Source organism: Physella acuta, unplaced genomic scaffold (assembly GCF_028476545.2).
Source record: "Physella acuta isolate Inbredline_101_S28 unplaced genomic scaffold, ASM2847654v3 ptg000876l, whole genome shotgun sequence".
NCBI lineage: Eukaryota > Metazoa > Mollusca > Gastropoda > Physidae > Physella > Physella acuta.
The window spans coordinates 405,402-424,161 of record NW_026732393.1 but is presented as its reverse complement, the minus strand read 5'-3'; the positions used below and the strand labels follow the sequence as shown (position 1 = coordinate 424,161).

Below are 18,760 nucleotides of genomic sequence, written 5' to 3'. Positions count from 1 at the left end.
GACCTTAGGGGGCGCCAAAATGGGTTGGAAAAATAAATTGAAAGGAGGTTGAGGGGGGTGCAAATCGAAAGTTTGAGGGGGGTGGGTGAAAATCGAAAAGTTTGTCCCCGGGCGCCGGGAAGGGTCGCTACGCCTCTGCTTTGTTGACGTGTGATGATCTGAACTTTGTTGATGTGTGGTGGTCTTGTTTTTGTTGATGTGTGGTGATCTTGATTTTGTTGATGTGTGGTGGTCTAGATTTTGTTGATGTGTGGTGGTCTTGTTTTTGTTGATGTGTGGTGATCTAGATTTTGTTGATGTGTGTTGAAGTGAACTTTGTTGAGTGTGTACGTCAATGTAATGTACGGCTATCAGCAAAATGAAATTGGTATGTGCGGCTTCAGTCCAAGATTAGCACGAGAGATATGTCTGGCGATTGGACTTTATGGTGCCAAGGTGGCACTTGATCAAACATCTATTTTATTGTTAGACAACAAATCAGTCAAATATCCATTCTATTGTTAGCCAAACGTCATTCATTAAAAGCATGCTCACATGATTTTATTTAGTAGAAATAACAAAGGACAACCTGTGTTTATAATCTGAGAAGCAAATAATTTTCGACATTTTTGTGTTTTCATTCATTTGAAGCGAGAAGCGAACCGGGAAACAAAGAGTCAACATCCGATGGGTTAAGCCAAACAATTTGTCTATCCTCTCTCAGTAGGAGGTAACGGGAACTCAGACCGTAGAACTATCACATTAGGGAACTCAGACCGTTGAACTATCACAACCTTGGTGCTGATAGCGGAAGTCAGGATGTCGCAATACCTCAGCGGAAGATTCAGACACACTGCTATTATCTCTGAGGTTCTGGTGCGACTTTCATGTGATTGGATGTTTGGTCTGGTCTTGGCAACATCGTAATCAGCCTCGCCACTTGTGTTTTGTCGTGTCAGCTTCTCGAAAACCCCATTCAGATCAACTCATATGTGTACCATGTTGGGCCTTTTCGTCGTTTTACTTGCCGCTAGCTCGTGGGAATTCCCTTCCTTGTACTATAAATAGCACGGAATACCCGCAGAAAAGCTTGACCGAGATAAAAGCCGCATGAATTACGTCGGAAAACACAAAGATCGTAATGAGGAAGTTTAGGGGTCGTGACAAGCTTTCCAGCAGGGACAACTATAGCTGCGGTGACGCCCCACCCCTCGGGGCTGTGTTGATATCCCCCCACCCCCCACCGGTACTCAGGGCAGACGAACTACATTACATAAGACCAATACAATTTTTAGTTCTTAAAGTTGGTTCCTTTAGAAAAAAAAATCCTCCACCTTTTCCAGGTGAAAAACTTCACCTGTTCTTCCCTTCAGGAGAAACTTTTTTCTTTCTGTGATAAATGGTCTGAATTTAGTCATGTTGAAATAACTGTGGCCTTACTTTTATGTTATTAATTTCATTGTTATCTCCCTTGTAATAAAACTGTCAACGTACCCTAAAGTGTAACCTTGGTAAGGCGCTTTTTGTGCAACTTGTGTATGACGCTTTTGGTTGCAACTTACAGCTGTGTATAGCATGCATGCTAAGCGTTTGCAATCTTTGTTCTACAAATTTAAAACATTAAATAATACTGTAATTATAAGCATCTCGCCAACCTTTCTACAACCTTTTAAACACTGATAACACTCAAATCCCCATGCATTTGCCCCCCCCCCCCCTACTACCACTGTGACATCTCTGAACATCCCCGCTAGTTATCTAAGAAGGTTTTCACTAATGAAAACAAACAGTATGTTTTAATGAGGGGTGATGGAGGGGGGGGGGAGAATCTTCAAGATCCGGCTTACACTTATGTCGCGCGCGGGAAATACGAGGATGTTGTTTCACTTGATTTCTGCTACACGGGTCATTTAACCCATGTGGGTCTACGTGGATGTACACTTTGCTTTACTGGATAGTTACAGAGCTGCTTCATGTGTTATGCTTACATTGTGTAAGTATTGATTACATTGTTTAAGTATTGCCCGGTATATTTTCTATTTAGTCGGTGTGTTCAGTTTTTCAGATGACTTGTTTCGAAAAATTAAAAAGTTAAAACTGTTAAATTTGTATGGCCACATATTCAAAGCTTGCACAAACGGACAACAACTGCGTCAACCCGACCCGATGAAAAGAATTACCGTTTGGTCTTTGACGGGATTAGAATTACTGCCCCTGATTTTGAATTACTGCCCCTGATTTTGACTTCCACACGAAATCAATGCTATTATTCGGATCAGTGAAGTGGAACGGCAGAACGCAGACGGCGTGTTATGATTACATAACAACTCAGCTAATGTCGTATTGACGGGTCCCTCCCATCCCGGACCACGCCACGATAAGGGAAATCTAAAAATAGCTATCCGAAAGGGGAATCCCCCCTGTCAAACAGCCGTGGTATACCTGGCGCCTGGGCCTGTGGCTGTATCAGTCTGAAAAATCTGGCCATACCTACTGGGCAGGTTTCTTACCTCAGCCCGCCCAAACTTGTAACCGCCATACACAACTTAGCAGACGATTGGTCCTACAGAGCTGACCTACCAGGGACGCTGCAAGATTCATTAACAGTTGCACACGCTTCATCTGTCCAGCTAGCTCTCAGTAAACTTCTACCTCACAACACAAGCAAGGATTACGTGATGAATTGATTCTATGGAGCTAATCAGTACAGGATTTATACATTTTAGACCTTGTTAGCAAACACGAACACATTTTGGTGGGATTATTTTGCTGACGTCATTGTAATTAATCTCATCACCTTGGATTGGCACCGGCGCCGGTCTAATCACATAATTAAACAGGCCTAATTAACGATTTTTGAAACATAGTTTGTGATTAAGAAAAGAGTAAGGATGTTTTTTTAAATAAAATAATTAACTTGTTCTAACTGGTCATTAGAGACCCATCAACGTTAGTGTAATTAGTTCTTTAGTTGTTATATCTCATGCTGTTTACTGTCGTATGCTGTTTACTGTCGTATGCTGCTTACTGTCGTATGCTGTTTGCTATTGTATGCGGTTTATTATCGTATGCTGTTTAATGACCTAGTCATCGCTCGACCACAAACAGCGACTAAATGATGGAAAGAGCGACCAAATAATGACTAAATTGTCGGTAGATTTAGCACGACTAAAATCAGTATAGTTCTATTTTGGAGTTGCCATTTGTAGTTTAGAGAGAAAGCCAGAAATTCAACATCCACAAAGCTTTTAGGCAGACTTGCGTTTTTCAATCATATTCTGGCTTTATTCAAATTTGTAAACCATATTCTAGTAATTTTCAATTATTTTAATATTTTTTGTTGTGTGTTTCGAATATTGCAATCATATTCTAGTTAGTTTTAAAACATTTCAGTCATATTCTGGTACCTTTCAAATATTTCAGTCATACTCTGGTCCTTCAAATATTTCAGTCATATTCTGCTACATTTCAAATATTTCAGCCATATCCTGGTACATTTCAAATATTTCAGTCATATTCTGGTACCTTTTAAACGCTATAAAAAAGTGTTCCCAAAAATACCAATGTTGTACCAATGTTGTACCAATTTTGTACCAATGTTGTACCAATGTTGAACCAATATTGTACCAATGTTGAACCAATGCTGTACCAATGTTGAACCAATGTTGTACCAATGGTAACACAATTCCCACTCCACGTGGCGTAACGTGTTTAAAATGTCACCAGCTTTATCATTCACGTCTGCCACTTCCACCATCTAGGCTTGAAATTTCCCGGGAGAAATATTTCCCTGTTTCCCTAGGATAAAGTCAACACAACACACCAGATTCCATCGGTTGCTGTTTGTGTTCAACACAACTTGACCTACTCACGGGGTCAAGGATCAAAACTATTGACCTGCTTTTATATTGCTACACTTAGTGATATAAACACAATTCTATTTTTAAAAAGTATTTTTTTTAATGTAATGCGTCCTTTTTTTTTTTAAAAAAAAAATTTGCTATGGTAGGTTTCTTGTAAACATTTATAATCACACTATTTATAATAAATATATTGTTATCAACAAGATTCTAAATGCAATTAAATGAGCAAATGAGATTATATGTATATCAGAAAAGTAAAATTGATTGTAGATTTTAGAATTGTTTTCAAAAACGTTTTAGCGACAACGGTTTTACAATATCATTAGAGCTTAAGTCAACATATGTTCATCTTATTTTCTTTACTTTTTAACATCTTGTAAACTAAACATAAACATTTCCATTCTAGTCCTTTTTCTATATTTTAGCATCCAGGACTATATAAAATAATATCTCAGTATTTACATTCTAGAAGACCGTGTAATATTAACCTAAAACGGTTGTTCGTTAAAACTGTTTTGGAAATGTTTCTGTTCTTAGTTTTAACATTTTGAAATCGTACAAATTATAATTTGTCAATTTGCTGGTTTAAGTTTGAACTGACTTCATAAAACCAAGTCATTGTTTGCCAAATATGCTTTCTAACGTATCAAATGATATTTTCTCTAATCTAGGTATGTTAACTATCTAATCTGTGTATCTTAAATTTCCTTTCGGGTAATTTACTAGTTAATCGAGTAATTTACTAGTTAATCAATGAAGAAAAATAATTTATCTACAGTTATTGTACAATAGTGTATAGCATAAAATGTGCATTCAAATTTTAAATTTACTGAACCAAAGAAAAAAAATTAAATTATAAATTTTAGAACTAAACTGACGTGAAAAACCAATCTTTATCCCACAGCTTGTTTAAAGCCAATTGTATGAACATATGAGATTACAAACTGTATGAAAACAGTTAACAGATTACCCTTATATGAATTTACAAATGTTAGTTTACAACCAACGTCTTTATACTACAATAATGCGAGTCGGTTGTGTTTGGTTTTGTACAGCTTTTGTTGCCTATGTTTTTACCAGTTGTGTTTTCTTAGTTAACTTTTGTCTGATCTCTCCAGTTGACCTTTTGTGTAACGTTTGTCTGACCTTGACCTTGTGTTTCAGGTGCAAGTGCTGACCCCATCCAACGCGCCAGAGTGTTCTAGAAGCCAGACGATGGAGCTGGGCTACTCTATGCCCGTCCGGTACGATCAAACACGTTTTGTGAGTACTCACTTTATTTCATACTCACGTCAAACTATAGACACGTTTTGTGAGTACTCACTTTATTTCATGCTCACGTCAAACTATAGACACGTTTTGTGAGTACTCACTTTATTTCATGCTCACGTCCCACTATAGACACGTTTTGTGAGTACTCACTTTATTTCATGCTCACGTCAAACTATAGACACGTTTTTTGAGTACTCACTTTATTTCATGCTCACGTCAAACTATAGACACGTTTTGTGAGTACTCACTTTATTTCATGCTCACGTCAAACTATAGACCCGTTTTGTGAGTACTGACTTTATTTCATGCTCAGTTCCAACTATAGACTGACGTCACAACAGCAGTTTCCTCTAATTGACATGGTCACAGACAGACAAACCGACAAACACACGTTTTAACAAGATAAGGTCAACAACCATAAGATGATGTGACAACCATGTAATGAAAGATCTGTAGGCTACACCATGTCCTATGTAAGGACATAATGCACATGATGTCCCATGTAAGGACATATACGCACATTATATCCAATTTAACGACAGATACGCAGAAGATGTCAGCCACAAAAGGCAATATTAAAATCAATAACCGATAATTGCTAAAATTTAAAAGTTATAAGCTAAATAAATTCATTTTCAAATGCAAAAAAGCTACTTTTTTTCAAAACTTTTAGAAGACAATTCAATGGCAAATTTTAAACATCATGCAATCATACTGTTAACATCATTCATTCAACCAATTGACATAATTCAATCATCCTCTTGACATCATTCAATAAATGTACTGACATCAACATCATTCATTCAACCAATTGACAACATTCAATATGAAAAAAAAAATGTTTTGTGGATTTTTCTGAACAATTTTATTGGTAAAAATTAATAACTCTTAAAGTCAAAATTTGTCATCGAAATTCAAGAAAATAGGTCCAACTTTTGTTATTTGCTTCATTGCAACAAAATATCGACAATTATTTAGGATCTGTTAAAAATGATAGGTTCTAGTTAACTAATTTACTGATTACATTGATTGCATGATATCAATATCGTAAATAGACGAGTATCTCCGAATGTTTGTTTTATAGAGGGATGGAAAACTCACACAAAGGGAAAAAACGTCGGTGGGATGGAGGGGGCGTGGTTTGGTGAGTAGAGGTGCTAGACCAGTCCACCCCCCCCCCCCCCCCACTATACAAATTGCCTTAACAGATGTCATTGCTATAGATCGCTATAGAAAACAGCCCACCACTACAAAACTCCCCACTTCATAGTTTACACCGAATTACGCAAAAGTAATTTTTCCAGGAATAAATCTATTTTTAAGTCGTTGACCTTGGTGGTGAGCAAAGTGAAAATCACGTGCGCTTTAGCTCAGACGGTGGATAGCCGTGGATATGGATCACTTTCTGTATCTTCATCCACTGGTGAGTGTGGGCTAGGTTACAATAGGTTCACCCTAGGTTTACGTTAGGTTCACGCTAGGTTTACTTTAGGTTTAAGTTACTCATGCTAAGACTACGCTACGTTCACCCTGTTCACGTTAGGTTAAGGTTAGGTTTAAACTATGTTCACGCTAGGTTTACACTAGGTTCAAGTTAGACTCATGTTAAGTCTACTCATCGTTCACGTTAGGTTTAGGTTAGGTTTCATTTGGTTTATGTTAGGCTCAAACTTGGTTTATGTTAGGCTCAAGTTAGGTTCAAGCTAGCCTCAAGCAAAATTACGCTGCGCAAAACATCAAAAGTAAAACTAAATGCTGCCAACTTCGACCATTGCGTAGGTCTAGCTGTACCGGAAACACTTTTATACTCACGCTTAAAAAATAGCAAATTGTGTTTTGTTTCTGCATCTATAATTAGCACAATCTGAACGTCGTATGCTTCACTTAAATGTCGTCATCTCTTACATTTCACGTCAAATTATCCCTGCCAATGCAGGATCTCAGTGTCATTGCAAGGACTCTGGCACCATCGGGACCTCCCTGACCCTGTCACCCACAGCCCCCCCCCCCCACCTGACCCTGTCCCCCACAGGACCTCGGTGACCCTAATACCACAGGGTCCCTCTTACGCAGTCACCATGGGGTACCTCTGATACCACAGAGTCGGGTTTCCTTAGAACAGAAGCATGTAAAGCATCAGATCGCAACTTGGAAACCCTGTGTTTTGTAGTTAAACTAATCTAAAAATAGAGCGCCAATTTAGTTAAGTGTACACATTAAAAAAATAACAATATCAAATAAACACGACTACAACATCGACCTGAAAAATGTCACTATGACTGTATGCACAATAGAGACATTGATTTACCAGTAGTTTTATCATTGAGAAGCTTTTACGGAAATTTGTCATTGTAATGTTAACCTCGGTGGACACCAGCCGACGAGAAAACCTGCACGTTCATGTCCGCTCACTCTATAGTCCGAGTTGTTCATTAAACTAATGTTACTCATCCCCAGCCCCCTGTACTAGGTCAAGGTCAGGTGTGCATCAAGCAAGAGCCTGGACTCGACAACTACCACACCAATGACAGCTACAGCAACCTCTCGTGCCAGCAGATGGACGAACCCAAACGGTTTTTTCTCAAGGACAAGTCAGGTATGTGGTGAAATGTTTGTATTGTGGTTGACTTAATGTAACAAAAGTTTGGTAAAGTTTTATAGGATTGAAGCCACGTTTAATGGAACCGGATGTTTCGTAGAATTTGTTGCGTTTCTGTGTCAACTTTAAATCAGTCAATGACCCTAAACAAATGACAAGTGCAAATGTCATCTTTGTGCTAAAAAACAAAGACAACAAACATCAATGTCAGCACGATATGTCACCTAAATTTTTAACTTGACATCAACTAAAATTTCACCCACCCAACCCAACCCCACCCAATAAAACCTGACGCATGTTGACCTTGACCCCACAGTTCTGAGCGAGTGTGAGCTGAGTAGCTGGATCAACACTCACCCCAAACACTGGACCAAAAAGGAAGTCTTGGACTGGATCTTCTCAGTGGTCGAGACGGTAGGTCATGGTCATTTTTTTAAATCTCAGCATAAGTGGACTGGTCATTTTTTATCTCATTACAATGCTTAAAAAAATTGGCCCTTTCTCGCGACGCTGCTATCAAGCCTATTTTGTTTGTTCTCGATATCCCATTTTTTAGTCCCGTCCCATCTTTTTATTTTCTTAGTATTTTAAATCCCTCAAACAGAGATAACTCTTTATGATCTCGGTTTGTTATAGCTACACCATACAGAGGTTTCAACCACATCGCATGTTTATATCAATAACGTCAATTCGAAAACACTCCAATTCTAACCTTTTAGAATCGGGGCAGTTTTACCTATTCATAATCAACATAGTTTCTCGTTCGTGCCCAAGACACATGGGGCAGATGAAGTAGAGTTCGACTGCTTCAGAGACCTCGGCATATAAAATGATAGTTGTACCAATAGTGTCCCACTACTGCGGCCCATCAGTAGCTGCAGAGTCGGTCTGTCATAAAGTCACCCTCTAGCCATGAAAATCTTCTGCTGTCTTTTCTTAAATCATCAATTCTCAAGTTGAACCGTATTTTGAAGCTAACATGACTTACAAATGACCACTGTCCACTCTAGGACCAGCTGGACGGGTCACGTGTCCAGGGCGAGGCCTATCGAGACCTGACCGGTCAGGCGCTCTACCAGATGTCCAGGGAAGACTTTGAGAGCGTTGACCCCTTGTACGGCAGCCGGATGTACGAGACCTTCAGGAACCTGGTGAAAAATAGTGAGTACTCTAGGACCGCTCACACTAGGGTAAGGGAGGGGCCAGGGGGGAGAGGGGGCAGGTGGCGGGGAGAGGGGGCTCGGGAAGGTGGTTAAAAGTGGGGATAGTGAGGGTGGGGGACAGAGGGGCTCGCATTGTAGGGGAACCGGATGGCTCGGAAAGGTGGGGGAGGGTTGGGGGGGGGGGGTCTCGTGAGAGTGGTTGCACACGCAAGAGCGGGTTGGCTCAGCTAATTGGGCAAAAAGTAACAGCAAATTTTTAAGTTTTTGGGCTTTTTGTGAAAACGACAGGTTTGTCTAGAACATTCCAGTTGTATCGACTGGTGTGAAAGATCTAGCCTAACACTTAGTCTAACGCCACAAACAGGAAAATAATTATTTACATTTAATCATTTCCTCTGGTGCAGTGTTTATTTTTCAATGTATCGGTGAAATCAACATTCAATCTTAACTGGTTCTTGGTGTTTCTTTCTTCCTCGTTCACCAAAACACGTGCACAATAATACCTTTCATCTTCCTTGTTGGCTCCACCCCAACCCCCAGACAACCCGTTTCCCTTCCCCCACCCAACCCCACCCCCAGACAACCCGTTTCCCTTCCCCCACCCAACCCCACTCATGCATCCAAACCTTATCTAGTCCCTACCCCACCCTTCCCCACCCTCTAAACAACCTACCAGCATGCCTCTGCTCATCTGACCCACACATCCTGCCCCTCTCTCCCCCCCCCCCCCCCCATCGCTGAGGATAACTGTCCTGATATTCACCACCATCCCCCCACAACCAGACGTTATCTGACCCCCCCCCCCCACACCCCTAAGTCCGACCCACATCCTGTCCCACCCAATACACCCCCACCCCACCCCAGTGTTCACCTATCTGCCTACCTTCCCGGAGAAGCAGAATGTTTGCGGCCCCCCAAAAAAGGACCCACCTATTTACTTCCTTCTTTCAAAAAACCGTCTCATTTTTTCGCCAAACTCCGTTTAAAATGTACAAAAATCAAGTTCAAATCTTGTGCAAATAGGGAACTAAATGTGCCATTCATTATCTAAGTTTGTTTGATTATGCGTGCAATGAAAACATCCGCTGTTGTACTATATATAAAAACCTAGTCAGTTTATATCTAAACAAAAATCTTCGAATTTGTGTTCGTCTTGCAGCTGAATTATCCCAAATTAAATTCTGAAAACTAGGTAAAGTATACGATTATATCTCGGCATTATTTTAATTATAGTTTACAGATTTACAGAAGACGCTTTCTTTTATTCTTTCGTTCTATTTGTGTTTTACTACATTTTAGACATGTTTTGCCGGATTTTATCGTTTCGATTTTGTTTTAAATATACGCTTTGGTGCAACTTTTATTTTTTATCTAACCTCCATGTGTATGTTACTGGGACATGTTCCTGTTAAACATGGAACATGTTGACTGGCACATGTCGCTGGTAGACATGGAACATGTTGCAAACATATGTTGCTACTTAACTAGGAACACGTGGACTGGCACATGTAGCTAGTTAACACATGGAACATGTTGACTTGCACATGTCACTGGTACACATGTCACTTTGGTGATGACATCTCATGACATCTTGTCAATATTTCAGTCAACTTCGAGAAACCTGTCCACGTGACCGGTGACCAGAGCCTGGACAACTTCAACCAGATCAACAGCGACATCAACAACAACATCAGCAAGGACATCGGCGACCGCATCTTTGGGAGGTCAAGCTGTGCCCACAGGTCGGAGGGGGTCGATTCAGATGGTAGGTCCCGACAGCATTAGGTCATTTAGGTCCCCACAGCCTTAGGTCATTTAGGTCCCTGGCTATCATATGTCACGTAGGTCACTGGCATTACTAGGTCATACTGGTCCAAAGCATCCTAAGATTCTTTAAATCAGATCGCGTAGGTTCTTGACATCTTTAGGTCATGTATGTCATGATATCAAGACATGTCACATAGCAAGCTGCTGTCAGTGCACGATGTTGTTGTCAGTATACTATGGCAGTGATTGGTTTCCCGTGTTGTTGTCAGTACGGGATGGTAATCAAACACAGGTAGTTGTACCTGCCACCTACCTGACCTGTCGTCACGCCTCAGTTGATGAGCTGCTCCAACACACGCCCTCCGGCCACACGCTGGCCAGGTGAACACACGATTCATCTTCTCACCTTGTTCTAGAGAGTTAGTACATGTGTATATCGGTTGTGTGTGTGTGCGTGTACTAGTATGTTTGTGTTGTGTATGGGAGTGGGGAATGATCCATGTTACAAAAACCATATTTTATCACCTCAAAATTTTGTATTATATCTCAACACCATCCAGCAAAACACCACTAAAATTTTGTGTTTAACTCGCCTACAACATGATGGCCACAACTTATTTATGAAATTATCGACATTTTATTCAAGCACCAAAATGTGCCTTTCTTAGACCGTTGATTGTCTTCTGCAGGTCTCAGAGTAATTCAAACCGGAAATGACGTAACGGTGGAGATCCCGTCCATGGGATTGTACTCCATCTCCCCCGACATCGAGTTCCCGTTCTCCTCCAAGTCCCTCTCCTTCATGACCCCTCCCTCCCCCTGCTCCAGCCACCACCCCTCCTCCTTAAACTCCTCCCTCAATTCTTCCATGTCGTCCTCACACCACCCCTCCCACCATCCCTCACACCACCCCTCACACCACCCCACAGACCCAGCCTTCAGACACAGCAGCTACAGAACCTCCCCCCTCAACATCCCCCTCTCCGTCCAGTCCCCTCCACCCAGGTCATCCTCCTCCTCCTCCTACCATCACGTGATCGACGACCGTGATTCCGGCTGTTCCAGTGATGGTAAGGACAGCCTGTCATAAGTAGACAATAGATGGTGTGGGTTCGAGTCTATCTGTCTCTAAGTCCTTTTCAATAAATGGTTTATCATATTAGAACGGCTAGGAGGTATATTAAGTACCTATGTTTTCCTTAGCGTTTAATAGAACTACGAACCAACATTGCTATTTCATTAAAGTATCACTATGTTTTATTGTTAAAGTATAAAAAGAAAAAAAATCAACAAACTTTTTTTTATAATTATATGTAATGTTTATAGTGTGTAGTAATGGCCAATAGCTTTTGATTTTTTTAAATCATGAATGTCTCCAGATTCAATGACAAGACAGCCTACTTTCATGACGTCATCATTAATGGACATGGACGAGTCATCAAGGCTGAGTCCAGATCTGTGTGACGTCATGGTGTCCAGCTCTCGGGGGTTGAAAAAAGGCAGACACAATGCCAGTAAGCAACAGACGTATTGAAGTCTGGCATTTCACTCTCGACTTTTTAACACGACATGTTAGCACCAAACATTTTAGCACTAGCCATTTTTAGCACTAGACATTTTAGAGCTAGACATTTTAGCACCAGCCATTAGCACACAAGCTGTTACATATTTCACACACTGAACTCATAAAACTCACATGTTTAATACGTTGAACTCATGTTTTGTTTACCCCAGCCAAGAACGGGAACCACTTGTGGGAATTTGTTCGGGATCTGCTGAGGGACCCAAAAACCAACCCGAAACTTTTGAAGTGGGAGGATCATGAGGTGAGATTTTCTCAGGGTGGGAGGATCATGAGATGAGATTTTCTCAGGGTGGGAGAATCATGAGGTGAGATTTTCTCAGGGTGGGAGGATCATGAGGTGAGATTTGGTCAGGGTGGGAGAATCATGAGGTGAGATTTTCTCAGGGTGGGAGGGTCATGAGATGAGATTTTCTCAGGTTTCTTGTTGGTCAAGATTCCTTGTCATCCCACGGGTACAAACTGGTGCCACGGGACTTTGGTCGGGACATTGGTACTAGCTAGCGGGACATTGGTACTACCAAGAGGGACATTGGTACTACCAAGAGGGACATTGGTACTACCAAGAGGGACATTGGTACTACCTAGAGGGACATTGGTACTAGCAAGAGGGACATTGGTACTACCAAGAGGGACATTGGTACTACCAAGAGGGACATTGGTACTACCAAGAGGGACATTGGTACTACCTAGAGGGACATTGGTACTAGCAAGAGGGACATTGGTACTACCAAGAGGGACATTGGTACTACCAAGAGGGACATTGGTACTATCAAACTGCCAATGTCCGATTATAAACTTTTCTGAAAATAGTTGTGTTAGGTTGTGAGCATTATTATAATCTCAATAATCAGTGTTAGGGGCAGAAATTAGGGTTAGGGTTATGGTAGAACTTGAATTAGAGCTGAGTTAGCATTGGGTTACCAAGACATACTAGCAATTTAACACCCTTTTTATGCAAGATTTTATATTATGTCATTATCGGATTCTGGTTAATTGTTGCCATGGTAACCATGTGGTCTGGTGTCGCCCACAGAACGGCGTGTTCCGGTTCGTCCAGTCCGAGGCTGTAGCGAGGCTGTGGGGAGAGAAGAAGAACAACCCTCTGATGACGTATGAGAAACTCAGTCGGGCCATGAGGTGGGTTTCACACCGTGCGGTGTTTGTTGTTTAAATTTAGTGCAGTATCAGTCACCCACACCCTAAGAATAATTTTAAAAAACCTACAATTTTACAATCTACACATCTATGAACGAACGTACCTTTAAAAATTCACTAAGATATATTTCTATAGTGAAGCGAAATATTTTTATAACGTTTAAACATTAAATAATTTTTAGGTGCCAATGGTACCAAACTAAATATAAAAGTTGTATGGTGTATGAAGTATAGAAACAAGGCCCGTAGTGTGAAAATAATGACATTTGAAGAATGTAAGAAATCTAAGTTATTCACTCAGAACACAAGGAGAGGGGGTGAGGATCCAGTACCGTTCTTCACTACAAGCAAACATGGTGTTATGTGAACTGAAATTAAAACGGGACGCATGGGTCGTATGCTGTGTGGGGGGGGGGGGGGGGGTACTAACATTCCATAAAACACAAATAAGCATTAGATAAGTTTTTGTAGAAGACTACGGGTGCAATTGGAAGTTTTAAAAGGTCACTAGATAAGAATGATTAGGGGGGGGGGATTGTTTAATGGGGAGGGAGGGTGTGGGTGGGTGGTAAGCCAAAACTAAATTATACCTTGAGTCAGCTATCTGCATGTCACGTAGGACTGGCCCAAGGTGTTCCCAGAAATTGGGGACCCTCTAAGTGTTTCTTTATCAGTGGGTACCCTGACCTCAGGCATGCCATTGTCTTCATTTAGGGTTCGGTGTATTAGATCTCTGATTAGCGTGTATTAGATCTCTGATTAGCGTGTATTACTTCTCTGATTAGCGTGTATTAGGTCTCTGATTAGCGTGTATTACTTCTCTGATTAGCGTGTATTACATCTCTGATTAGCGTGTATTACTTCTCTGATTAGCGTGTATTACTTCTCTGATTAGCGTGTATTAGATCTCTGATTAGCGTGTATTACTTCTCTGATTAGCGTGTATTAGATCTCTGATTAGCGTGTATTACTTCTCTGATTAGCGTGTATTACTTCTCTGATTAGCGTGTATTACTTCTCTGATTGGCGTGTATTAGATCTCTGATTAGCGTGTATTACATCTCTGATTAGCGTGTATTACATCTCTGATTAGCGTGTATTACACATTTGATTTTGTAATCAGTTGTTAGCTGCAGCTAAGCCATCGAATATTGGAGAATGGTACAAACTGTAGAAACACGACGGGTGTTATACATTGGTGTAAACATTGACACAATAGTGCAACCATTGGCACATTAGTGGAACCATTGGCACATTAGTGCAACCATTGGCACATTAGTGCAACCATTGGCACATTAGTGCAACCATTGGCACAATAGTGCTATTATTGGCACATTAGTGCAACCATTGGCACAATAGTGCTATTATTGGCACATTAGTGCAACCATTGGCACAATAGTGCAACCATTGGCACATTAGTGCTATTATTGGCACATTAGTGCAACCATTGGCACAATAGTGCAACCATTGGCACATTAGTGCAACTATTGGCACATTAGTGCAACCATTGGCACTTTAGTGCAACCATTGGCACATTAGTGCAACCATTTTTAGATACAACTTGAAAAAGTTGTGCTGTGAACTCTGACCCCCACGTCATGCCACCTCCCTCCCCGGGCCAAATGAGTTTGTACACTCCTGTGACAGAGAGCATCAGCCGCGCTTTGTTGATGGTCAACATCTTGACGTGGTCTCTAATTGGACAAGGCCGCCATTACGGCCGTAGCCTCGGTGTCATAGCGAGATGACGTTGCTTGCAAGGGCCGACAACTCGAGTCATTCATCTCTATAATCGACTGTCAGACCAGACCTATCAAACACACGGTAATGACCGGTCGAGTTAGCCGGATCAGAGCCGGTTGATCTGCGCGGATAATTGATTGGGAATTGACACCCCCTCGTCGGTCTGTTTTCCCGGGGGCTGAGGGCCGGTTAGCCGTACACAACCAACGAATGACAGCGTCAATGGTATGACTGATTGCTCTGATCCAAGTGACCCCCCTACCCCCCCTACCCCCTAGTTGATCACAGTGGCTTCTAACAGCTGCCCCCCCCCCCCTCCTGTCCACACCTTCTTTACATTCATCTCAGATATTGACACTTTAATAGTCTAATAATTTATAGTACTCCCCCTAATTAGTTCTTAATTAATGTTATATTTTATTTTTAAAAATGTGTTCATTTTGTTTACTTTACTATAAGATGAACAGATACAATATGAAACCAGAGAACTTGTTATACTATATTTGGGTTTGAAGTACTAAAACCCAAGAAACAGATGGGGCAGCCATAACTATATCATTCATATGATTCACAATCCTAATATTATCATCATTTTGACAATTGGAATTGAACAAAATATTGGAAACAAAAATTTCTATCCCATAATTCCCATCTCATTTCACCCACAGGTTCTGTCGGACTGCCGGCTACTTCGAGACCGTACCTAAGAATGGAAAGTTCCCGAAGAAACTTTGCTTCATGTTTGGCAGCCGAGCGCACGGGTGGAAGGACTAGAAACTTAACCATTCGCCTACTTGACACCCGCTGAAATCTTGACAACTGACCAATTTTTGCCACTCCGAAATTCTGAACCACCAAAATATTTCAGCATGCAATAGAATCTTGGCAAATGCACTAGAATCTTGGCATATGCACTAGAATCTTGGTATATGCACTAGAATCTTGGCATGATTCTGTCGTTCAATGAAAACTTGGCAACAGTTTCTCAGTGACAAGTTGTGATGCCTACGATGGTTACAGTTCCCACAATTCAGCGTTTGTACATACGAGCACACCTGTTTTGTTTACAGTTCACAGCAGCACGAGGCCTATAAATAGAAACACGCATGGACTTATTTCTCTTTTCACACACATTTCAAACTTAATCTCCGTGATGTAACGTGGGTTAGACATAGCCTACGTTCAACTTGATACAACTCTCATTTACTCAAATCTTTTCTGATGGTACATCGTGCTTCGAGTCAAGGGTTCTAAAACTGCTTTGTTTGATGGTACATCGTGCTTCGAGTCAAGGGTTCTAAAACTGCTTTGTTTGATGGTACATCGTGCTTCGAGTCAAGGGTTCTAAAACTGCTTTGTTTGATGGTACATCGTGCTTCGAGTCAAGGGTTCTAAAACTGCTTTGTTTGATGGTACATCGTGCTTCGAGTCAAAGGTTCTAAAACTGCTTTGTTTGATGGTACATTGTGCCTGCCTCAGGTTAAAGGTTCTAAAACTGTGGGTGAGATGAAGCGATCTAAAAGTATTTTGTTTTGGAACTACGTTGGAATGATCATCTTTTTACTGAAGTCTGCTTGAAGCATGATCTAACAATCTGGTCTGACCTGGTTTAGAACCCACGCTAATTTAGCTTTGGTTGGTGGTCGAAAACAAAAAACCTAAACTCCCCATCAACACATTGTGTATTCGAGTTCGTCACGAAAAGTTCGACGTTTGACACCCTACCTAAACACAGCATGAAGAAATGAACGACCTGCGGACACGCTCCATTGCCTTAAATATTTTCATCTGACACTCAAGAGATCTTGTTGATTTGGTGTTGTCCAGTAAGTCACATGACCCGTCACGTACAGTACAGTACAGTACAGTACAGTACAGAAAAGTACAGCACAGCTATTTGAATTTCACATGTTTTTATTCTTGCATTTCACATTTTACGCTTTTTTGTTTGAACTAAAAATGTGTTTTAATTTTTGAGGGGGAATCTTCACCATGTGGCCAGATGTTCACCCAGTGGCCCAGATGTTCACTCAGTGGCCCATATATTCACCAGCTGGGTTGGTCAATGTGGCCAAATATTCACCCAGTGGCCCAGATGGTCACTCAGTGGCCCAGATGTTCACAAGCTGGGTTGGCCCATGTGGCCAGATGGTCACCCAGTGGCCCAGATGTTCACAAGCTGGGTTGGTCAATGTGGCCAAATATTCACTCAGTGACCCAGATGTTCACTCAGTGGCCCAGATGTTTAATCAGTGGCCCATATCTTCACAAGCTGGGTTGGTAAATGTGGCCAGAAGTTTAACCAGTGGCCCATATCTTACACAGTGGCTAGTTGGTATTATTTAGGCCATTTCACCAGAGTTAGTGGCCGTTATTTAAAGCAGTGACCAGTTGGTCACACAAAGGCCAACTAATTAAAAACAATATGGCCAGAAAAACTAGAATCAGAAAACGCTGGCCAACCTTCATTAGACAAATGTTTTCATCAACTAAAATAAAGCCGTGAAATTGTGAAACCAACCCAGCTGTGTTCGACAGCTCAGCTATAAATAGATTACACGTGTAGCTTATAATGTAACGTTTCACAAAATGTATCTTTATTTAATGCTTTTCATGTATATGTAATGTTAGAAAAAAATCACCGGTAATGGTCAAAACCCCGAAAGAGTTTTTGTTGTCGTATTTCAGCATTTGTTGGATGTATTCTTGTGTAAAGAAGGAAGCCTTGTCTTACCACTACAATAAAAATGTCGCTAATTAACTGTAAAGTTTAAAATGGTTATCTACCTTTCACTGTTATAGAACTATTTTTTAAAATGTTAATTTTGTTTTTTAAAAATATTTTTAACTGTTAAAATATTTGATATTCATGGTGAAAAATGCATTGTAAATGTTTTATTTTGAGAAAAACATTGTTGTACAATTTGTAAAACAGAATTTTGTATTTTTGAATTGTTATAAAATTAATTTCGATTACGATTAACGATTTATTTATGCTACTCTAAGTCATGTATAAATTACTGATGAACATGTATGTGCATCGTGTTTACAACATATTTGAAAACAATTTAAACTAAATGAAGCTGTAAAACAAATCTAAATAAAAATTTTCAGAATTGAATATTTGCAGCAAAAATTGATATTGATAAAAAATGAATTTAACAATTAAAGCTCAATGAACAATGAGTTCTACTTTTAGAAGATTAACGGACAGTTAAAACTTAGAGAATGTATTCATGTGATTCACCCTTTTGATAGTTATAGAAAAAAAAAACATTTTTGATAGTTAAAATTCTTTGTTGGCAGTTTGAAATCAAAGGAAACACTTGTTTTAGAGCAATGTTTATTACAGCGAAAACAATTTTAGAGAGTACAAAATTTGTTGAAAGTTTAAATTCCATAAAAAAAACCTTTTTAGAGTAAAAATTGCAACAGTTTAAACCAATAGAAAATATGTGGTTAGTATTTTTCAAATAATAACTTTAAATGCATCTGTTTTTTTTAAATGTACAAATTTGTTGATCGTTAAAACAAAAACAAAAATTTATTTAGGGTTGACAGTCGAAGAGTAAAAAAATCTTCAGGCTCTGATTGGATGCTAGATGGTTGCTATGGAAACCAATCAGAACGTTTC

At 40.3% G+C, this 18,760-nt stretch overlaps 1 protein-coding gene across 1 annotated transcript; it reads left to right on the top strand.

Moving 5' to 3' along the window:
- The first annotated feature begins 1,913 nt into the window (after positions 1–1,913).
- On the top strand, positions 1,914–16,808 carry LOC131952553 (transcription factor ETV6). The gene is made up of 11 exons (XM_059315275.1): positions 1,914–1,972; positions 5,007–5,105; positions 7,572–7,710; positions 8,030–8,127; positions 8,724–8,874; positions 10,483–10,641; positions 11,333–11,713; positions 12,023–12,157; positions 12,378–12,469; positions 13,262–13,365; positions 15,795–16,808. Exons 2-11 carry the CDS (start codon positions 5,058–5,060, stop codon positions 15,898–15,900), a joined length of 1,413 nt encoding a protein of 470 aa, XP_059171258.1. The 5' UTR covers positions 1,914–1,972; positions 5,007–5,057; the 3' UTR covers positions 15,901–16,808.
- The last annotated feature ends 1,952 nt before the right edge of the window (positions 16,809–18,760 follow it).